At 37.3% G+C, this 24,429-nt stretch overlaps 1 protein-coding gene across 2 annotated transcripts; it reads right to left on the minus strand.

The window, feature by feature from the left end:
- Window positions 1-2,786: 2,786 nt before the first annotated feature.
- Window positions 2,787-23,769, minus strand: LOC135472331 (uncharacterized). Of its 2 annotated transcripts, XM_064751794.1 has the most exons (9): window positions 23,698-23,769; window positions 22,771-22,940; window positions 12,234-12,484; window positions 11,585-11,696; window positions 9,626-9,705; window positions 8,665-8,803; window positions 7,714-7,862; window positions 7,269-7,500; window positions 2,787-4,690 (listed from the first exon to the last, which is right to left on the minus strand). In XM_064751794.1, exons 3-9 carry the CDS (start codon window positions 12,419-12,421, stop codon window positions 4,562-4,564), a joined length of 1,029 nt encoding a protein of 342 aa, XP_064607864.1. In that variant the 5' UTR covers window positions 12,422-12,484; window positions 22,771-22,940; window positions 23,698-23,769; the 3' UTR covers window positions 2,787-4,561. The 2 variants fall into 2 exon arrangements, with proteins under 2 accessions (XP_064607864.1, XP_064607863.1); XM_064751793.1 differs by lacking the exons at window positions 22,771-22,940; window positions 23,698-23,769 and adding an exon at window positions 13,542-13,640.
- Between the last annotated feature and the right edge of the window lie 660 nt (window positions 23,770-24,429).

Here is a 24,429-nt window from a genome sequence, read left to right on the forward strand (position 1 = left end):
GACAGCGAAGTGTTTGTGACGAGACAAGGGAACATCAAAAAATCTCGCATAAATAAACTCGGCCACGCGGCACATAAAAACGGAATGGGATCACAAGACTTCAGCATGTCCTTTCAGTAAAAAAAAAAATAATAATAATGTTGCACTTTTACCCATAGCAAAGGCTAATTTCAAAGAAACTATGCAGAAAACCATGATATTTGATTTTATGTTGAGACATATATATAAGTATGGTGATACAGTAGAATTTAGCATTGACAGAAGAAAAGTACCTCAAAGACAGACCTCTTTCAGTAAGTAAATGACATTTTTGTAATTGTGCATGAGAACCCTTCTCCCCTAAATCTAAATTTTGTATGGTGGGTATTTGGGACCACCTATTGGTATATATTTTCTTTCCACAATAATGTTATGAATGAGGAGGTAGCACATGTTTAATAAATATATTTGCAACAGAATTTAGTCTTTTCAGCGAAGAAATTGATCACATTTGTATTTTTAATATATTTATAAATTTTGTCATAATTCAGATTAAATGCATGTAAAAACAACAAATTTACATTCAAATAAATTTACTAGACATGCGTCACATCCTTATATCAAAAGGTGGTCCCAGATACCCACCATGCTGTTTTCAAATACTCTCTCCTCTTCAAAGCAAAAATCTAAAAAAAATATTAAAAACCATATCTCCAAATAAGTTTTCACACTCTTTCATCGAATTTTGGAATCGTTTTTATATTTTCTTCTTCTTTAAGGCAGCTTGATTTGTGTTTTAAGAGCAAGCCAGAAGTAAAAATTTCAAAAATGGATTACAAATAAAACTGATAATCCACCTTTCTCTTGTGCAAAATCTTAATGTTTTATTATGTGCAGATATTTCAAGGATTTACAAAAAATGTTTTATACAGGAACAATTGCTGGTACAGTCAAAATTTCCCAAATAACAGATGACTTTTCAGTTCGATTTTTATACCCTCTTCTGACATTGAAACAAAGATTCATTGTGCCCGTAAAACAAAGTTTTAATTGGTATGGCCTTAACACCAGGTAAAAAATGTTTTACTGTCACAAATGTTTGTCACACAGAGCCTCAAGATGAAGTAGGCACCACTAAAAAGATGCCTGAAAACTGTATCTGTGAATACATTTACTTGTCTTTTTCGATATGTTTTTTTTTTCACTGAAATGAAGTTAGATGTGTTGAAGGCACGGTAAGCATTATGGATCATACTGATCATGTGTTGTCAATGATGAAGCCACAACCTTTTACTGGCTCCAAAACAGGTACTCCATGTCAGATTTGCATTCTGATGCACAGGCACACAATACATGAGAATTAAGAATTTCATCCGCGATTGAACATTGAGGTGTGGATTTTGTGACATTTGTTGGCGACATATGTTGTCAATATGGTCAATAAAGCCCACCACATAATCATTAGATATAGTTTTCACTGTTTTTTTTTTTAGTTTTTTTTCTACCGATGCTTATCTCATTTTTACAGTTTTTCACTCTTTCACACACAAGCTTGCTGCAACCCAGGACCTTGACTGATCATGTCACATGTTCAAATCCAGCTCTGGCTGCTTCAACTGCTACTTAAGTCAGTTTTGTTGATTACATAGCACAGGAATTCCTCCATTCTGACTGGTGTCATATTAGTGATTAGGGTTAAGGTGAACACGACATATGCCTCAATAAGTGTATTTGTTTGAAATATATAAAAGAATACCAGCAGCATTGTAGTGAAACCCGTGGGAGGAATCTCATACCTATTGGGTGTTGACAATAGGTATGTGGCTACCATGACAGCTCCGTAAGTGGACAAATGTGTCCACTATAAAAAATTAAAACTTTATGCGGAAAACAGTTGGAGTAGCCCTAATACAAAATCATTTCTATTTATAAATTATGTATAAAGAAAATGGCTATCTGGTTACCATGACAACTGTGAAAATGGACAAAAGTCAATGGCGACACAGCGTCTCTATGTATCTATGTATCCACCACAAATTAAAACTGTATGTGGAAAACAGTTGGAGTTATAGCTCAGACACAAATTCATATCTGTTTATAAGGTATACATTGGGAAATGGCAAGCTGGTAACCATAACAATGGACAAATGAGTCGCGAAACATCATCTGTGTATCTATGTATCCACCACACATTGAAATTCTGTGGAAAACTGTTGAGTTATAGCCTGGACACGAGATCATATCTATCCATATAATATTCATAAGGAAATGGCAATCTGGTAACCATGACAACCACGGAAATGGACAAATGCGAGTCTCAACACATCGTCATCTGTGTATGTTTGTAACCACAAAAAATTAAAACTCTCCATGGAAAACAATTGGAGATATAGTCCGGACACAAATGCAGACAGACGGACACAATAATGTGGAAAGCAACGCATCTTTGAAAGAGCAGACCAACCATATCGGATAACAAAGCCACAATCTATTAAGCAAGAGCCTAAAATTATTGCACATTTTTTTTTTCTTTCTAATTCTGCCAAGGCGTTAGAGGACATAACTTTCAAACATTTAAGTATTTACATAAACAGTTATTATAAATTCACACGAGGCTGCATTCCACAGATTACGTGAGGCCATTAGCCATCACTGCTCTGGCTTCACTCTCTGTGCTGTAAGTCTTTCATATTTACAACATGTCAATGAAGAACAAGAACACAATGAAGAAAAAGAACACATGACATTTATACTGCATTTTATTTATTATCAGAATTTATCCAAATTATTCTCAAAACAATTCCCACATCTTTCAATGTAGAGCAGGGGTACATGACCCTGCTACCAACCGTTTATTATTCTTATCACAGAGGGAAAATGCAAGTATACAATGGATGTAGGCCTATTTATTTACAACATACACATAGGCTATGTAATGTGACATATCATTAAGATGTCCATTGTTCTATTACATAACCTTTTATTTGCCTAATGAAATGATTTTACCCACACCTTTTTTCTTGAAAAAAAAAGTAGAAACATAATGATGGTCCCATTATTTCTAAGATGTTAATAAATATCTTGTGAAATGAGTGACACATTGCAGATATATGAATGGATGTTATATAAATAGATCTTGTTAAAATAACAACTTAATCTATACACAAGAATGAATCCATTGTATACACAAAAAGTACAGGGGTCACTTTCACAAAACTTCCTAAATTTTCTCGTAAATGACATCGCCTTAGGCACTATAACCTAGACAAAGTCTTTTATGAAAAATGTTATGAGAAATGCGACTTTTGTGAAAGTGGTCTCGGGTCATATGAAAATATATGACATTACTCTACCTTTACAAAGACTGCTTCACTCCTGGCCTATTGTTTGTGCAATAAAAGGTAATCATTACATTGCAAAGTGCACTAAGAATGTGAACAATAAGGTTCGTGTACAGTGGGGTTACGATCATGTCAATTAGAAGTTTGCATAGGGTACAGTATATACATGTTACTATGATGTGGAATTGACAGGCATTTGGAGGCAACCAGTCAGCGCAAGACAATGCTGGAAATGTACTGGATTTCATTTTTAATGGTAATGAATGAAAGAAAGTCATGGGCACATGACAATGCCTCTGGAAACATTTACACCCAGGATCTGAAATATCTTGCTACAAAGTTCAAATATATGCAAGTCGGTTTAAATCTTAACTATCTTTTGTTGTGCTTAATATTCAATTTTGATATTCATTATGTTACTACACTATTGATGAGCCAAAAGAAAAGAGGTAAAAATTTTAGGACTAGAGGGAAATGGTTAGGTACAAAGTTAGCACATAGGGACTGAAATTAATAAGCACTGTACATGCATGTCCCCTAGTCAAGAAAAAAAGGAAAATGAAACACACTTAACTTCCTTTTTCCAGCTCAAAACAGAAATAATAAAACAAAATAACCTGTTATCGGAGCAGAAAATGTTTCGATACAATACAGCTTTAACAAAAACTAAGACTTTGCCTTGTTACATGTAATGGTAAAGAGGTTACACATGCACAACAACCAAGCCTCCTAATAGCATGTGATGAACACACAGCTGTTAACTAAGAGTTAACTTACATAGTTACAAATATTACACTGTACAACATGAAAGGCGGTGATCTTTTTTTGCATCAGAATCCTCACTCCCATGCCTTTTTTAAATATTTTATAAAGATGATAAAAAAAATACTCCTACATATTTTCCCTTTTTTTACCAACTTCAGCACAGAAATGTTGTGAGCACCACACCAGAGGAAAGCTAATAGTTCCACATTATGTACAATGTTACATTGTGTTACAGCATACAATATCTGGTATCCCATCTTTTATGGCATTCAGGCCTGTATAATATCAGGTACAGATTAACAGCTCATTCAATCCTTATATAGCATTGTGTGTGACTGCTTACGCCACTCACATTTCAATCTAAACAGATAATTTTTGGTTTCAATTGATTTTAGCCTTTGATATCACAAACTGGTTTATGTATAATGTAGAAATTTACAGCATTCCTTCAGCTGTCGGGTCCAAATGACTCTGGGTTAAGAATTTCCTTTAGGATTGTTTGTAGTAGCAGCAGCTGGTGTTAGGTCAACTGTATTTTCTTTTATCCATGGGTGGGCTAAGACCTCATCCAGTGAAATACGCTGGTTGGGATCACGACGCAATAGCTAAGAGAGGGAAAAAAGAACAACACAATTAGCATACTGATCAAACTGATGTTTCAATAATATCAATACACTTGATGATGATGATCAGATATGCAGCAGTATTTATTCCATTGGTGTTTAATGCCCCAGTCAATAATTTTTCATTTATTCTATGGAAAAGTTGTATTAGTTTTATGAGTGGAGGAAACCACTAACTATTGGCAACTTACTGAAGAAATTTCCCATGTGTGAAGTCCAGATGTGCATATCATATTTTGTGTAACACTAGCGGTCTTTAATAAATATTACGCCACGCAAAACGCCACAACAGTGTCACCACGGACCCATAAGTATTGAGAGCTTGGGACTCAAAGCTTGGTTTGAACCCCACACCTCATATTCTAGTGACTGGAAGGCAAGCAGCACCTCTAACCCCCAGATCTCTAACCTCTAACTCCCAGATCTCTAACCTCTAACCCAGGAACAGCATCAACCCTTCGCAAGGTATACTGAACTGACAAACTTAACAAAAATACATGACTAATGTTTCAAAAGTATCATTACTGGTCATTTAGAAATTCTGATATACACAGCTGATGACAAGCTTATGGAGCTGCAGACTGCTCCTTCAAGAGCATCCAGTAATTATATTTCTTGAAGGATTAGTGTCCAGATTGGTTATCTATTCACAATTAGCAACCTTTGAACATATTGTTAATTTGAGTGTAAAAAAATATTGGAAAAAAGTACAGTAATCTGAGTAATATGGCCTCAAAATCACTAGATGATGAGGCTGGATTTATGCATTTTTTCCGCCAACACTCAGTAGCCTCTGCCGAATGACATCATACAAGTCTAATCTTTACGAGCTGTCAGAGTTTCGCCATTTAGTTCAATGCTTAGAAGCCACACAAGTGACAACAAGAATATCAAATTTCTTCATGAAATTGTTTACTGTTCTGCATACTGTTGCCAAAACAGGCTGTCGAAGAACCCTGGAGTTAATGTTTTCAAGTTTCCAAACGATTTGGCCCTCAGGAAAGCGTGGATTCACAGAACAAGATGGAAAGATTTTATACCCACCCAAAGCCAAATCTTTGTGGCACTGACAACAGTTGGTATAAAAGAAATCTTGGCAGATAGCTAAATTTTAGGCTTTAAATATATGTACATAAACTCTGGTGATAGGGCTTGGTGGGTGTAAAACAAAGCAGGAATTCTTTCATCATTTTTTTTCATCAATCTTCGGTATGCTGATAAAGTGAAAGAAAAGCAGATACAACGAGGTGATGGATTCCAATGAATGTCCTTAGACACACGCTACCCCATTGGCTGTGTCTTTCCTGTGGACCAATGAGTGAGCTCGTAACAAACTGTGTACAGCAACATAATGGAAATTTGACAGCTACTGCAATACTAGCGTTTTCTGACTGGCTAAAGCGGACGATTAAAATCGAAAACAATCTAAAACTAATCATGTTACTTGACTACGTTAATCAAAAATTACTGACTGAGGCTGAAATACTGGTTGTTGATTAGAATTACTCATCAAAGGTGTGAAAACAAGTGAGATCTCTTTGAATACTGCTCAGGGTAGGTGTGAAGCAATCTTACATAGTGATAATCCATTCCCCATTGTTTTAATCTCTATCCAGATTACGAGGATTAGCGACACTCCAGGAAACAAAAGAGGATTACAGCCCCCCTTGTAATCTCTGTTTGAAGTGCTTGAGTAGTTCTGGACGTAATATAACGAGGAAAATTAAAGTTATAAGAATTTTTTTTCAGTATCGCCTTGATTAAACGCGAAGAAGTAAATCAACTAGGGGAATAGAATCATGTTTAGTGTGAAGCCGACAAAGGAAAGAATAGTAAATATTAAATCTGATACACTGTATTTCACCGAAAACTTAGCATTTTTCAAGTGACACACTTTACTGGATTCTAAATGATTCATTCACCTAAATGGGCCATTTAAGAGCTTTTTCTTAAGTTTGATTATTTCTTATCAAATAATGCTAAGTGTCAGCATCAGGAGTATCATTTTAAGGCTTTCATATCCTTATGAAGGAGCATTTTTGCATGCCACGAAATGTAGACCTACAGTGTAACACAGGATAAAGCTATACCTTACCAGTCCACACTGCCAGTGCATTTGGAAATGCCTGGACAAAGATAAAATTCAATGTCTGGAAACTCAGAATCTGAAGTCTCACCAGAGATGTCAGTGTCAAAAATCGGAACACTGTGGGCTCAGATTGATATGGCTGTATATCTGCTTCTCTGTAGCTAGGATCCATCTCAAAAATGACATCGTTTTGTTACGAATTCCCAGGTTATATAGACCAGCTAGACTTGGGTTGGCCATCTATGACATCACCCGCTGAGCTTTACCAGGCGGCCCTCTAGAGATCCGCTAGGGTAGTAAATCTATTGTTTTTTGTGGATTTGAAGTTATAATTGCATTTCTCACAGGCCCTCCTGGTAACATATTATTAAACAGGTTAAAATCTTTATACTTAGGACAAGTAGCTAAATCTGGACACTAATCCTTTAAAATAAACAGTCAAAATCAAATAAGGCGCCAGATTTATCTCACCTTAGATATCAAGTCTTTGGCACCACTGCTCACGTAGTGTGGAAACTGAAGATCGACTGTGAGGATTCGCTGATACGTTGCTTCATGTCCTTCCGCTTCAAACGGAGGCTTCCCCACCAGAAACTCATAGCACAGGACGCCCAGACTCCATAAGTCCACCTTCTCGTCGTGAGTGTGGCCTTCTATCATCTCTGGGGGGAGATAATCCAGTGTACCACACAGAGTTGCTCTCCTGGAACAGCAAATACAATTGTGGCCTTATGATTACAACGGGGATGGGAGGCGATAAAGATTAAATACTAGGGAGTGTGGACTGACACCACTGAGAAGGTGATCAATGGATTAAGTGAACTGATGGCACTGTCTTACCTGGCTAAGGGAGTGTGGACTAAAAAAAACTGAAAAGGTGTTCAATGGATTACGTGAAGTGATGGTACTTGCTCACCTGGCTGAGGGAGTGTGGACTGACCAACCAAAATCTGCTATCTTCAACTCTCCTCTGAAACTCAGCAGGAGGTTCTCAGGCTTGATATCTCTGTGTATGACATTTCTGGCATGACAGTACTTTAGGGCATTGGACAACTGGCAAAGATACTGACAGAACAAACACAAAAAACAAGATATATAATTACAGTACTGTAAATAGTGATATTATATAGATATGCGAAATAAATTATTCACTTTCCATATCTGTTTTCAAGTCTGAAAAGAAGTGTTTCACATTTTGGAAAACACCCCAGTGAAGGAAGTGGTCTAACTCACATTGGTTTGCCTTGTGACTTTAAACATAAAGACATTTACCTTTCTTATCAAGCCAATACCAGGTTTTCACCACTGCTTCTTTACGTTCATTATGCTGGACTATGGCTGGCTTCCGTTCGCAAAGAGCGCTCTTTGCAGGCCTACATGCTGATGTCTCCCATGGTCAGAGCTTACTGTACTGCTTACAGATAGTCACTGATGTTTGTTCTGGACTCGGTAGTCACAGTTAGCACCACGGCTTACAGGAGGATCATGCAGTATCTAACCATAGGTATATGGTATATTAATTCAATGTGAGGCCACCACAATTTTATTTTGTGTTTTACAGGCAGGGATCCAGAAATGTAATAAAAACAAAAACTGCAGTTTTGACTTATTTTGATATTTTTATAGATCTCCCTATCTTTCAAGGCTTTCTGATCATGATAATGTGCATTCAACAGGAAAAAATGGCTGAGACACTCTGCATTTCTTACCAATCAGACATACCTGTAAGAAGCTCTATTTTTATACTCTCCTGTGACATGGAAAAAGATTTATTCTGCCCGTAAAACAATTTAAATTGGTATGGCCTTAAGAAAAAATAAACATACATGTAAATAGCAGGATAATTGTAAGAAAATGCGACAGTTACCTTGGCAGTTATGCTTTCGTCAAATCTGACACACTTCTGTAGCTCTTTGTACAGCTCCCCCCTAGGGGAATATTCCAGTATAAGGTACACTCGTGTTTTGTCATGGAAGTAACCATAAAGCTTCAAGATGTTGGGGTGTCTACAAAAACGGGAGACAATTAAAATCTCTAACATTGCACTGGTCCTTAAGAATTTTTTACTTTATATATGAAGGCAATCTGGTCTACAACTGGAGGAAAAAAGGTTAAAGGCATTCACCACTAAGCACACAGACAAACTACTGAAATTAAAACCCAGCAAAACCAGCCAGATTTGAGAACCCAATGAAATACAGCCTGAAGAGTCGATCAGTTAGAGAGAGAAAGAGATGCTTAGTTAAACTTTTACATTTAATTATTTGAATGGTGTTTTACACCATACTCAAAAGTATTTCACTTATACGATGACAGCAAGCATTGTGGTGGGAGGAAACCGGGCAAAGCATAGAGGAAGCCCACGACCATGTGCAGAATGATGGCAGGCCTTTCCACACGAGAACAGAGAAGAAGCTGGACTTGAACTCGTGAGAGGCTCCTCAGTCATTGTGGTGCACTAGCATGTTAATGCTTGGCCATGGATGTCCCTCTGAACTTTCATAAAATGGTTACAGTGATACTAGGAAATGCTTTTTAAAAATCCAAATAGATTGTAGTATTTTGGGATTCTACAAAAATGGATATCCCAGATTCGGTTTTGTCAAGTTTCATGTCGCCCAGCCACACAATGGTAAAAGCCACAAAAGTGGATAAGTATGAAGAGTGTGTTATACTTCTAGTTACCTCCCTTTTTGCATTAGCAGCACCAGTCCAACCCGTCAGTGACATAAGTTACATTACTTGGAGGTCCGTCTTCTCAATGATTAACAATTATTATTATAAAAATACCAACCGCATTTATACTTTCCAACAAAAGCTTGGCATACCTCAGGTGAGACTGAATCTCTATTTCTCTTCGTAACTGATGTTCAACACCAGCTGCCCTCAACTGGGATTTGAAAAGCACCTGAAATATTACAAGGAATAATGGAAGATGTTACAAAATGCTTATATCTGCCATGAAGCCTCAAGGTGTGATGGTAATGGGTTCAGTTTGCATATGAACTCAGAGTCATACTTGGCACTATTTAATTTGAATCATACTTGCAGATCTATTTCCTTGTTTATTTTGATGTTTCATGCACTTGTATTTCATAATATTTCATACACTTCACATCAAATAGTGAACCAACCACGCAGAGAAGGAAACCAACTACACTGTCGCACTTATTAACTCCATATATAATGACATTCAAGGCCTCCTTTCACAAGTTTTTTTTTTAACTTTCCCCATAGGTGTCATATTTGCTCGTCAAATTCCATAAGTGGAATGGAAATATGACAAGTGTATTTCATAATCTGCGATCAGACGATGAGACTTGTCAATCCCGTGAAGCAGTGCATGTTCTATTTTCATTTGAACAGTCGAATCTGAGGAGTCAACCGTTGTGTGAACACTGCTTAAAACACATTTCCATCGAAATCAGGATACTAAAGCTTTCTAAAAAGTATCATACCTGATTATTTTAATGAGATTTTACCGAATATCACGTAGAACAATATGACAATACTGCACAAATGGCTGGTGTGAGTCTAGGCAGACATCTCAAGAATTTTATCCCATCAAACATGTTGCTATCAGAGTGCGCGGCCTAAGCTGTGACACAGACGTAAAATCAGCTGATTACAAGCTGTGTAATTTTCAAAGATGGTATCACAAATTATGTCAGACAGCAGCATACCCTCTCGGCCCAATCCACATTCATCTCCCCAAATACTTTTATTGTCGTTTATTTAATAGCTTAGTCAGCGGTTTCTAAATAACAAATAACAGAGTGAGTACAAAATTCATTAGGGATGCCAAAGGTTTACAGGAATGAGAAGACGGCATCTCAACCGACAACGCTTAAAATTAATTAAATCCTATGATATGATTTTTTTTTCTATGAATTTATTACAAATGAAGAGTTTCTTCTTATAAAATACAGTGAAATTATTGAAATGTCAAGTTCAAGCAAAGATGCTTTCTCTGACGTCCAAGATGACTAGGTCAGCTCTGCTCTCATCTTAGAAGCCAGCACTACAAAATTGAAGCATCAATGCCTAGATCAGCCTCAGTGGTGCTTAGATTTTTTCCATTTGCTTCAGAACTGAGCATGAATCTAGTTGTACAACAATGCTATTGTAATTTTGTAAACATTTAACATAGGTCACCAGCACAACTCTTCAGGAGGCTACGATCTGAACCAGGAACACCTTGGCCATGCATCTGCAGTTTGGTTATTCAAAAAGGGTCACTGAAGATTCATGTATCTGTAGGCCTACTGTATCAACAGTTCAAGCAGTGGAAGAAATATTCTTCCAGTATCTCCAATTTCCAAGAAAACTATATTTATCGCTTGGGCCTTTATCGCCGAAGTCCACAACTTTTATCTGCCATAGGCTACTGCTTAGACTATTATACAGAAAATACCTTCAATGTTAGAGAGCTAGAGTGAGCTAGAGTAAACTTGACATCACCTTTCTCTCGATAATGGAGATGTGCTAAAGCTGCATCAAGGCAAAGTTTCACTAAACTTTTACTGGGTTGAAAACAATCTAAAAAAATATTTAATGTCGGTTTAAGATACTCTGAATGGTAGTCTTTCAGTGGACATAAACATTAGTCAGGTGCTGTCTTTCACTTTAAGTGAAGAGTTTGTCGTCTGCATGCAGAACACCTTAAATAAACCTTGTGCCAGGCCAAGGGTCCAACTTCACCATGGAGGTCTTAAATGGCAAGCACAAGATTCTATATTCAAAACAAATATAATACACACACATTTCACAACTGACAAATCCCTCACCTTAATAGCCACGATGAACTTTGTTTCCTTCTCTCTTGCTAAGTACACATTACCAAACTTGCCTCTACCCAGTGGACGGCCTATGTCAAAATGATCCAGGGACCACTTATTCCTGAAAGAGACAATAAATAAGTTCCACAATAACACATTACCAAGATTGAAAATTCTTGATATTTACACCCATGTCATTAACTCTTCGTACATGGACCAGAAAGAGGTAATTTGAGATCCCTAAGTTTCAGACATTGCCCACTCAAGTCCACCCACAACCTAGCAAAAAAGAATTCTGCTTTACATGTATCACTGATTTAATTTCACTCTTTTCTACGAAGCATTTTGCTTCTGAGACAATTTACAATTCAGACATTTTTACCTGAAGTAATGTATTGACATCTAACTAGATTTCATAACTAGGTCAAATGCTGACTGCTCCACCAACTGTAGTTAAAATCAACATGAGCACAACAACAGCCAAAGTAGACAATACCCATGATGCCCAAGAGAAATGGTGGACTGATTGCATAGGGGTAGACATTGCTCTCAACATTTTTAGTTGCAACTTTTGCTGATGGTCTCTCGAAAGTTTTGTAATCAAGGGCAAGGCACATCAATGATCACACATCAAATAAATAGGAGCTTAGATTTTCACCTGGTAGTTCCCATGCCACCATCTTGGTCTTTCTGACCGTCTGCTTTAGTTGTCTTAACTGTCTTAGCTGACTTTGCTTCTCTCTGCACAGGCAGTGGTTTCTTCATGAGATTGTTGTCTTGATTGACAGGGTTCTGATTAGCCCTGGAGCTGTCCTGGGGTCTCAGGGGTACTCGTTTGGCCTCCATCACAGCCACTCAGAGCCAGTCTTGATAAGAACCAGTCTTGATAATATTTGAAATGGTCACGCCCTGCCAACAGGAGCAAATATATAGTGGTACTAAATGCAAATGTGTTCAGGTATGCGACTTTAAAACAGAGATTCAGGACACTTATAACTAAGCATAATGGCAATAGATAAGAGCATTTTATGATTATTTTTCTCAGTGCTCACACGAATTAGCATAATTTGTAAGCAGTAGCACCACTGCCAGATATCAATTCAGGGAGATGGCTGAAAGTATGTTAGACATTTTATTTCAAAAAGATGATCCAAAAGTAACAGGTATAACAGTGCACAATGCCAATGTGCTGAGTGTCAGGTTAATTAGTTACCAAAAAATGAAAACTAGCATCCAGAGGATTTAGATTCAAGGTAAAACAAAGTAGAAGTTCAAAGAAATTTAAAAAAGGACGAAGGTTCCAACAACAATAAACAGGGTAACTACATCTCTATTGAAGTATTGACTACAGTAAGCCTGCAAATGGTGCTCTTAACTACACCCTCTAGATTCACAACTACAGGTCAGTTAAAAAAGCTTACACTGATAGATATTGCTTTACTTTCTATATCTGGCAGACATATATCAGAATAAAGAATTGTGGGAAGACATTTTGCTTGCTGATTTACAGACCAATTCAGCAATTAAATCTTGAGAAAGACTTTGATCGAAACTGACCTTCAGCAGGCCAGAATTAATTTAATACAGCTACATCATACATAGTCATTTTTTAAATCTCCACTGGATGTCACGATTTTAAAATGGCACTATCTCTACTTCAATGAAGTGATAAGGCGTATGGTCTAAATGGGCTAAGGTGTTCTAATAATAAGAGTATGTACTCTTTGTCACAGAGACTGATGCTCGCATTTCAAGATGCACACATGCTAATGTTGCTTTTTTTTTTCAAAAATATAGGGAATATAACAACATAATGAGCGGTCATTCAATAGGCAAAATAGCAACCTGCGGTGTTGTTGTTGTTACTGTTTCTACGGTATTTAAGTCAATGTCACTGCCAACAGAAACTAAACATAGCAACAAAATCTTGATAGACAGCATTTTAAAACATTCCTATTCGTACTACCTCCCAATTCTGGAAATGTCTGTCTCTGCCGTCGATACTGACACAAAACTGCTAAAATCTATCCCACTTTGTTCGAATTTGCAATCCGGAAGTGATAACTTCGGCGCGGAATGTCGCTGCTGTCATTGGCCAATGGCTCTTGACGTCACACAGCGGGAAATACGTGCCATTTCCAATGGGGTAGGCCTACTCTTATAACCCTTCCCTACAGATGGTATATCGGCAGTTACTGATGGATTGTGACACGTGGCTTGGTAAAAACACTACGAGGTATTCAGTTCTTGTGGCCCTCACAATAGCTGATCTTACAGCCCAGTCCTGAACCTTACTCAGCAAATGGCCTGATGTAGTTCGATCATGGCGGTATATATATGGATGCATGTGTACCTGCATGGTTCAGTCATTGTGCCAGCTTGCCGTGAGCCTGAGTTCTTCGGTTTCACTCTGCCCCTTCCCTGACAGGTCCAGCCCGTTTTTCTACTCTGTGGGCTGGAATTTTTCCTCACCCCCACATACACCAGTCAATAATGTATAATGACAGTGTAATAGGCCTGCTGTATATTGGATATTTTATTATTTATTATTATTATTTTTTTTTTTTGGCCATAAAATCACTACCGGTGCATACATATACTTTGATCATGACTAGCATTTCTTTTGCCTTATGTTATTTGTACATGTAAATGTAGGCCTATATAGGCCTACATGTTTTCTTGAACTGCTTGCACGCCTAAATATATAATCTATAGGCCTAGCAATGCATAATTGTATACAAAATGCAACAATATATATATAGTACTGCGCGAAGGGTCATGATATACTGTGTAAACATATAGGCCCTTACCCCGCCTTGTATAGCATTTGAGATATCCTGTGTGTTATTTGACGATTTCAACCAAGGTCCGAAGTTATTTCTGCAAAAACTGGTGTGTCGAAGTTATTCCATCAAACGACTCCACTTCAAATTTTACGATTCAGTTTTTACAATTATGTATTTTTTTTTTTTTTGCAAGTAGGCCTAAATATGGACAGAATGTTCTGAATCTGCAATCAAACCCTAACTTATAAACTAACATGATACACGATTTGGATACTGATTGTGTCTATTAATAGAACATTCCTTTCGTCTTTCCACCATTTCATCATTCTTTTTGTGTACGAGTCCATCTTGATTTCGTACTGTATATACTTCATTAGTTCTGTGTTGTTGTTGAACGTTGTTCTGGGAATTAACATTGTGATTATTGGCCTGGATTTACGTTCATTTTGGTTATATTCGGATACGTGTCTGTTTTGACGCCTAGAACCATGACAATAGATCAGTCACACTCTCCAGTTGTGTATGTCTGCATAATAAGTTAGAACAATCAGAGCGAGGAGATCTACAAAATCCCTCAATTTCGACATACAACTATTGTAATGTATACATCTTGTCTATATAGAATTCACGGAATCACTTGTCGTTGCTGCTTGTAAATGTATGTTTGACCCGACGTGATCCTGCAAAGGGCGAATAAACGTCACACCTCTATAGCTGCCTTTTGTATACATCCTATATGAATATTGGAATGTCTTCAATGAATATGAAATGTTACCGTTGCAAAAACTAACTTTCCAAGTAGAATTCGTCAGCCTCTTTCATTTGAAGGCTTATTGCAACCAGTATTCCTATATACATATACATCAGTCATATTGGTATAGGTAAGGACATACTGTCTAGGCGGTATAGTTGGCGTTCGGTTTGGTAATCAAATGTATCTAATTCCGCTGAAGCCGAGGATAAGGACATCATGCGTCGCACACCTATAGATACATGGAGCAAATTAATGAAATTAATGATCAGTTGAACGACAGGGCTACATCTAATTGGAACTTAGTTTTATAGATTTATTTCTATTAACGTTGAAAACTGATGACCAATTCCTTTTTCGCATTTAACCTACCTGGATATAATTATGTGATCCACAAATTTCAATGTACAAGTTACCACGGAGATAACCTGCCTGTTGTAGAAAAGACCTATGGCCAGCGATGCTAATACACCAATCGCTTCTCTCACCTGCTTCTAGTTCGTCACATGACCCGTGTTTGCATGTAGAAGTCAAACCTCGGTACCAATCAGAGTGAAATGAAATGATGTGAAGAACCTAGTTCAGCTCCCTCAAAAAACGAAAATATAAGAATTCGATAAATGGACAAATAGCGTTGGAGAGGGATTCCGGTAAGTTTGGAGTTTAGAACCACACTCTACATTTGTGTATGTCTATACTGCGTTAGAACAGTAAGAGCGGAGAAATCTACACACATAACACTATCAGTGTTGTGTCACGGGATCACTTGCCATTGCTTCTCGTATTGTACACCTGAACCAACGTGATCCTGCAAATAGCGAATAAACGTCACACCTGTTTAACTGCCTATTGCACACCCTGTGAATTATGGAATGTCCTCAATCAACTCGAAATGATTCCCTTTCAAATACCAGTTCTTCAAGTAGAATTCAACATTCTCTTTCATTAGAAAGTTTGTTGGAACATTGCAATTATTCATTTTGGTATCGATAAGAACAGATTCTCCACTGTATCTAGCTGCATATCGTTCAGCTTGGCAATTAACTGCATCTACCTGGTTGATGCATTTCATAGCTGGTCGATGCATTTCAGAAAATGTACGCCTGCTTTAATTGTGATATTACAGGGGCGTAGGAAGCAATTTCAAAGTGGGGGGGGCAAGAATCCCAGTAAAAAAGGCAAGGGTCCAGGGGCCGCCAAGGTCCCGGAAGCTCTGAAGGAGCTATATCGCCTAAGAGACGATTTGCCGTATTTTAGATATGCCAGTTGAAGTGTTATTGAATATTTAAGCTTGCCTGAAAAAAAAATGAAATAGAAATAGACGTTTAGCTCAATTGTAGACGCTTTTGCCTGGAGAACCACGGATCAGCAAAGAACATTGTAACAATTTATCCAGAATTCAACATTAAATTTATGCATGTCGGAGAAAAGTTGGTGTAGATTGACGAATACAAGCATTTAACTTGTATGGAGGAGAATCGGTGGAAAGAAACATCCATGTTTTACTGGACCTTGGTGGTAAACTTGCCGGCCTATTTGCGCTGGCTTGCTTTAGATTCTCGGTCAGCCCTTTCTCGTCAATAAATATAGGCATATTATCAGAATAACTTTGTGGAACATAGTCCTATAGGCCCTACACTTGAGATTGTATCTGAAGACGATGCATGTTTTTTTTTTTTTTGTTTTGTTTTTTTTTAAACTGCCGTCTGTATTTGATTTAAAACAATAATAATAGTAGTAAAAAACCCTTCAAAAAACGCAAATCGGGCTATAGGAGAGATTGCACGACCTATGTATAGAACTACGCTTTTAACCATTATTAATACTTCAGAAGCTAGTATTAAGAAAAGTTGGGGTTTTGTATATTAAATAATTCAACACACACTTTTGACGTTTTATCCCTAGATTGTCACTGTGAGTAGACCAATTCTCAAAAATACGATTTTATATCCCATAAAATATTTCTTCTTAAATTATACCCAGGCATATGACAAAGTTGTCAGCAGTTCATAGATCTTGCATTTATTTATAAATGTATTACGGTATAGTTGTTGCTGTTTATTGTTTATTTTGTTATTGTTTACCTCTTGATTTGCTGTTGACGGTGTAACTTCACTACCTGACTTTGTTCGCTTGTGGAGGGGATTGTATTGCTAGACGACGAAGTTCGATTTGCAGATGTAGTAAAAAAGGAATCTATCAACCGTTGAACTCGACGAAGTTTGTCAGTCGGCTCCATTTCAATCAACTGACGAGTCCCATCTAAGGGAGCTAACTCATAAACATACATAAATATATAGGCCCAAGGACGGAAAAAAACATGTAGGCCCTATACTAATAGTAATGTGCACTGGGAAAATTGCAGTTTGCCATGTTTAGTTTACCGAGAAAATATATTTGCAATAGTGTGATGTTTTATTCGACGCAGGGGCCTGTTTGTGTTACAAGTATATATAATTTCTGGAACCTGAAAAGTAGGGGGGGGGGGGGCAAAAGATATGCTGGCCCCCCAACTTTTAAAGTGGGGGGCCATGGCCCCCTTGACCCCCGCTTCCTACGCCCCTGTATTATGTTTGAAACAAAGAACAAAGGGTTAATCTTAGTTGATTTGGAAAAAGCATTTTGTTCCATTTCTTGGAAGTTTATTGATAATGTCTTAAAAACAATGCATTTTGGACAAGATATATTAAAATGGATATATATCTCTTTCACGATAACATATCCACAGGAATTCTTAAAATGGTAACATCTCTTCATACTTCAATATTAGCAGACGCTGCAGGCAAGGAGAGCCTGTCTCTCCATATATATTTTTACTATATGCCGAAATATCTGGTTGTATGATAAGCGATAATTAAAGGTACATCAATTAACATTAATGAGCACAAGCTAAGCCAATATGCCGACGACACCCAAATTATCGTTGACGAACCAGAAGAGTATTTGAAAAAAACGTTAGCAACTTTGGATCTTTTTAACATCTACTCAGGCGTCAAAGTAAACATTGAGAAAACCACAGCTTTTTGGATTGGATGCCTCTCTGCTTCAGAAAAGAAGCACTGTCAAACTATAAAATTAGACTGGCCAATAGATTTAAACATTAGGAATAAATTTTTCAAAATCAGAAAAGAGAGTTGCAGAAATTTATCGTTATTAGGAAAAAATGACAGTAATTAAATCCATTGCACTATCCAAACTTATACATCTCTTTACCTCCCTCCACAACCCTACCGATGCAATTTTAAAGAGATCAATACCTTGCTGTATCAGGTTGTTTGGAAGTGCGTATATGACAAAACATAGGACACTTTGAAAAATCCCTTTTGGCTACATACCTTAAAGGCATAGGTATAATTTCAACAAAAAGTAAAACACACGTTACCCTCAAATTTTTAGGACGAACAGATATGGTATAATTCCCATTTTAAATACTCAACATTCTTAATAAAACAATGGTATGAGAGTAATGTCCGTTGTAAGGGATCTAATAAATCAGCAGGATAGGGCTTAACATTTACAGATTTTAAGTAGAAATATAACGTAAAGGGGACCTTTTTGGACTACAATAAACTATTAGCAAGCATACCTATTAAATGGTACCAGGATGCAGACGTGCAATGTTATTGATCTTATGAGACCAGCATTCCCTTCTCCATTTCAAATCTTAGTTAGAGAAAAAAGGAGCCAGAGTTTTCTCTATCGTAAACGCTTAGAGAAGTGCAGAACAAAAATATCAGAATTGGGGAAATGTACTCAATATAAGAAATACAGATTGGCGTGATGTTTTTATTGTCGCTTTCCACTATTCTCACTATACAAACTTTAAGATTTTCAGTATAAGCTCTTAATAGAATGATATCAACAAATACACATCTTTATAAAATTGGACAAAAATCGTATGATACTTGTGATTATTGTAAGCAAAATAAAGAAACAATAGAGCACTTATTTTTAGAGTGCTCAACTGTTGAGCATTTTGGGTCAATGCCAAAACTGGATGAAAACTAACGGTTGATTGCAAAAGAAAAAATAATTTTTGGATGGGATAAAAGTATACCGGTTTTAAATTGTTTAACAATATTGGCAAAAAAGTATATTATGCATAGCAAAGCAAAATACGAACACATATGTTTTACGTACTTCATAAAGAATGTATCCGAATATATAATGTAGAGAAGCATATTTCAATAACTTCGGGAAGAGAACCCCAATTCAATAAAAAAAGATGGGCTATGTTTCGGAATATTTTTAAAAACATGTAGTGAGACACATTGGATTATACGCTAACAATCTCATTCTCCTCGGTGACAAAATAGTCTTCTGATTGGTGGAAAAAATTAATTGTATCTAATTCCGCTGAAGCTGGGCATATGGACATCATGCGTTGTACACCTATAGGCACATGGCGCAAATTATCAGTTGAAATCTGAGCACGAAATTAGTTTTAAGATTTATTCCTGACATCGTTGGAAACTAATTACTTCCTTTTCCGCGTTTAACCAACCAGAAACCTGTGTTGTCCTGTGACGCTCATTCTTGTATAACACATGTGTTGTCGATGTCGAACGCCCTTTTGGATCATCATACTTCAATAAAAAATGAAAACACAAAAAATGTGGTGAACTCTTTACTTTAGAACCTGTTATTTATGTGCCAAAATGTTATGCATGTTTCAATGACAAATCGTTGTTGTAAATGAAAACAAAGCTATGCATGCTTCAGTGACGAGACATTCACGTCATGTGGAGAACCCGAACGTAAGCAAACGTTTGTCATTTTGTGTTATGTAAGAGTCCAGCTTTTGACAAAATCTGTCAGAATTGCCGATCATTTTTAGAACTGTTGTTGTTGTGTTTTGTTAGGGAGAGTCCAGCTTCTGACAAAATCTGTCAGAATTGCCGATCATTTTCAGAACTATTGTTAATTCAAGACTTATGTACACGGCATATTTAACAATGAATACATTGTCATGTTCACAATCTTTTTAATAAATCTCCTTAGAAAGATAGCAAAGATTTTGTCAAATATAATTTGTGCATTGCCACAGCGGACATAATTGACACTAGGTCACAGCATGAGCGAATTCCTGGATATACTCAAGCGTTATAGTGAGCCACACATTCTAATACCCATGCGGAACTCACAAGTTAACTCGGAGATAACCTGCCTGTTGTTGAAACATGAGCCCTTATCTAAGTCAGATATATAGTAACCACCTACGTCTAGTCCGTCAGATGACCCGTCTTTTCATGGAGAGGTCAAACCAATCAGAGTCAAATGAAATGATATGAAGAACCTAATTCAGTTACCCCCAAGAAACGGAAGTATAAGAATTCGATTTTTGGACAAATAGCGGCCATTTAAATTAGATCTACTGAGAGGACTGTACCCGAGGGAATTAAGCGCTTGCGATTAAATCGCTATGACACACTATGTGCGGGTTCAGACCCGACCTTGGACTGGAATTTGTACACTCTCTGGCTCTCACTGATTGTGTGTTTCCTTGAAGACTACTTGTATTACGGTGCTAAACGACATTAAATTAAATTCATTATTGGGAGCGGTTAGTAGATCTGACTTCTGTGAGATATCAAACATTTCGACTGTCATATTCGCATTAACTTGCATTCATTAAATTCCCGGACTCCCAGGGACTTAACACTGATCCATCTCTTGAACCAGTTGTTACTCCTCCACGGTATGTGCCAATGTCAAAATAAACTGTACTATAAATACACAGCTCTGGGTCACAGAGAATAATGGCGTAAAGAGAACTGAAGGGTAAACTTCCGTTATAGCTAGGTTAATTCTACTAATCACAGACGCGACAAGTGTACACGCGTACATATATATTATTACATTAGACATGCTAGCGACAAAACACAATAGTGAAGTAAAAGCTTTCAAAGCGTGAATTGTAGGAGACTTGTTTTGTCCTTGTTGGTATTAGGGATGAATTTTGTGGGACATTGTAGGGCGAGGCCTCCACCTATAGATATATATGAGCAAAGAGACAATACCAAAAGGTCTACTGGATTATATAGAAATCACGGATTAAGTTCCTCCTTTACACGCGCTAGAGACATCATCTATGTCGGTAAGGTCCTATTTTCCGAAAAAAGCGGATATGATTTCTAAAAACATCACCTGGATCACAACACATTCTAATCCCAACCACAAAACTGTCACAAATTGATCAAGTCTTTTACCACAGTTACGAGAATTTTCTTAGTTGGTTCAAGCTCTTTAATATGCAACAACCACTTCTTGGAGCTCTTTCAGAGTGATCTCCCTTTACTTTATATGGTTTTGTCGGCTAAGACTATAAGAATAACAAGAGGGTATGCATGTCAGTGAAAGAGTGCGTGTTCGAGGTTTAACATCGATCCCGAAGCGGACGATCTACCATCTGAGCTATCGGTGCCGGTGGCATGCATGTACGTGAAGATAATTGATACTTACTGCATAGTTACAAAAGTAATATAATATTTTACACATTTAAACTCAAGATAATATATTAGCATTTATCCCTGAGCACTAGTCGCAAGTCACACTCACGGTGGTTAACAAACAAATGTTGAAGGATACGTAGCGGTATCAGGTCATGCGTTCCGGTCATAACCTTATCATCTACTTTGTCACCTGGGCGCATATTTATTAAGCTTTTTCTCAGCCATACCTGGATAATTCCGCCTTTCATGTAATTGTTAGCATGTCGTGCGTTCCCACCTGACCTGTATGATCGGCATGAACTATTTACACGAGTACAAACATCAACTAGAGCCTCTAACAACTACACCAGTTTATGTCCAAAAATAGGCCCTACATATACGTGGTTACAAGAATTGCCCACATTTCTACTACTACCGGTATCGTACTCAAACACAGAACCGACCCTTAGAGCTGCATATCTGCGAATGAATTCAGGGTACCTATTTCAGCGAGGCGTGGTGAGGAGTGCATCCACTGCGTGTAGGCCTGTATAGGTTTACCGTAATGATAGGAAATCATCGCGGCAAACGCGACGGAACTGATTCCGCCTTGAGCAAACTGCATGGTCCATGGCGCAGTGTGGTCGTAAATTGCCCAGGTAAACAACTAGTTGTTCACAGCAAGAGGAAGGTATATAGCTCTCACAAGATGAAAAAGAGGAAAATTACACTCTATTCAGCGTATTTTTTCTTTGCTTTCTTTGGGGAGAGGGGTCGACTAATGTTAACGGTGGCGTGCATGGTGTCATTGGCAGCAAGCATTCTGTCACGATATAGCACTTTTTAAATTTGATTTTGGAAGACAAAATAACATTGGTTGTCAACGGTTGATCATTTCATGGCTTCACCAAAAGCATAATTATACCAGTCTATATACACGGAATAATAAAACGTGTGAAAAGATTGAAGGCTTACATTATTGGTATTGCCCTCAGTTATTGACCGCACATGAGAAAGGCAACCGTTGTGAATTGAACTGAACTCCTGCACTATTGATGAATGTTTAGGACAATCCTCAAAAGAGTTGTCTCGGTTCACTTGTATGAAGTTTAATATAATGTAAGGCCCTTTTATCTGCTGTTTCCGCTCGCAACATTTCCCGTGGGTTGAACTGGTTATACTGGCAAAAGTTAGGCAGCGTAATCAAATTCTAGCGTATATGCGTACCTGTAGATCGAGGTCAGATGGTCACATAGCAGATCAATGACCCTAGAAGAACGCTCGTTGAGGTAGATCCAATCTATGCCGCTGGGTACGGGTGTGGGGAGAAGGAATGAGGGAGGCGTGCTGTCCCGAAGCTGACCTGTGTCAAACCTGATCGATCAAATTATTAGCACCTGCAAAAACGAATGCCAAAAACAACCTCAAGTCCTATAAGCATATCTGATTGTGTACAGGGTCAGATCCATCCCACATCTTAGTGTGCATCTCAGCTGCATTGTTCATGTATAAATACCTTATATATATATATATATATATATATATATATATATATATATATATATATATATATATATATATATATATATATATATATATATATATATATATATATATATATATATATATACACACGTTCTTCTGGCCATCTGACTTAAGCGATCGATACATTTCTCTGTAAGTACAAATATAATGATAATAGTATATGTAAATGTTCCTTATAAAACAATTACAAAATACAAAGTAGGAACTAGGTGTCTTCTTCGAATCTCACAGCTATAGCAACTAGCTATATACGATCCGAAAAGCCCACGGTCGTTAGTGCTCCGAAATTAATGTATACATTCAAAAATTATTATATTATAATTACTAATATTACATTGTACAAAATTAATCTGTTAATTTTAACAATTTGTTGTGCAAGTGATTCTAGGATGTGCTCTGTTATTATAACATAGTATGTTGTCATATTCAACATATTGTCCTTTTAGTCTAATAGACTTTTTCTGTGGAATTAATCGAATATTGTTATATTGCAATAGCAGAATATATTCTAGCATCACTCAGACTTTAACAGACTTTCTGTTAAAATGAACAGATTAATTTTTTGAGTGAACAAGTATATATGATGAAGTTAAAATATGTACGAGTTACCTTGTTCCAGCAACGGATCTCCTCGTTCCAACCAAAGCTACTTCTTATTAGTAGACAGAGCACAGTTTTGTTGTCATTTGGACTCACGTAGCAGATCTTCTACAGGGAGTAACGACCGTAACTACATATAAGACCGAGCATGGTTATGGCCTTCAGACTGTAGGTGTGACTCATGTACTCCTCAAGGAGTAATGATCGTAACTATATATAAAACGAAGCACGGTTATGGCATTCGGATTATACGGTTTAATTCGTGTAATAGATCTTTCAGTCAATATACTACTCAAATCGGATCGTAACTACGTAATGTAAGGCGGGACAAGGTTATGGCACACAGGTAATAGACTTAATAGACTGAGATCCTCTACTGCTCAGGGAATAATGATTGTAACTACGTATAAGGCGGAGCACAGTTGTGACATCCAGATTGTAAACTTTGACTCATGTAATAGATCTTCTACAGCCCAGGAAGTAATGATCGTAACTATTTATAAAACTCAGCAGCGTTATGATCTCCAAATTATAGAGCTTGATTCGTGGAATAGATCTTCCAGTCAATATACTACTCCGTGAGAATATGGTACACACGTCAACTACTTCATATGAGGCGGTGCACGGTTATGACATCCAGATTGTAGACTTTGACTCTGGCAATAGATCTTCTACTGTCCAGGGAATAATGATCGTAACTACATATAAAATGGAGCACGATTGTGACAGCAAGGTTATAAA

This window comes from Liolophura sinensis, chromosome 8 (genome assembly GCF_032854445.1).
Source record: "Liolophura sinensis isolate JHLJ2023 chromosome 8, CUHK_Ljap_v2, whole genome shotgun sequence".
NCBI lineage: Eukaryota > Metazoa > Mollusca > Polyplacophora > Chitonida > Chitonidae > Liolophura > Liolophura sinensis.

Bases quoted from the DNA above. Each gene is read 5' to 3' on its own strand.
- LOC135472331 (XM_064751794.1), bottom strand. From the start codon at position 12,421: ATGGAGGCCAAACGAGTACCCCTGAGACCCCAGGACAGCTCCAGGGCT. The intron at 8,804-9,625 runs GTATGCCAAGCT...CCGTTTTTGTAG, and splicing joins GAGATTCAGTCTCACCTGAG to ACACCCCAACATCTTGAAGC. The intron at 7,501-7,713 runs GTGAGCAAGTAC...TTGCTGTTCCAG, and splicing joins GTCCACACTCCCTCAGCCAG to GAGAGCAACTCTGTGTGGTA.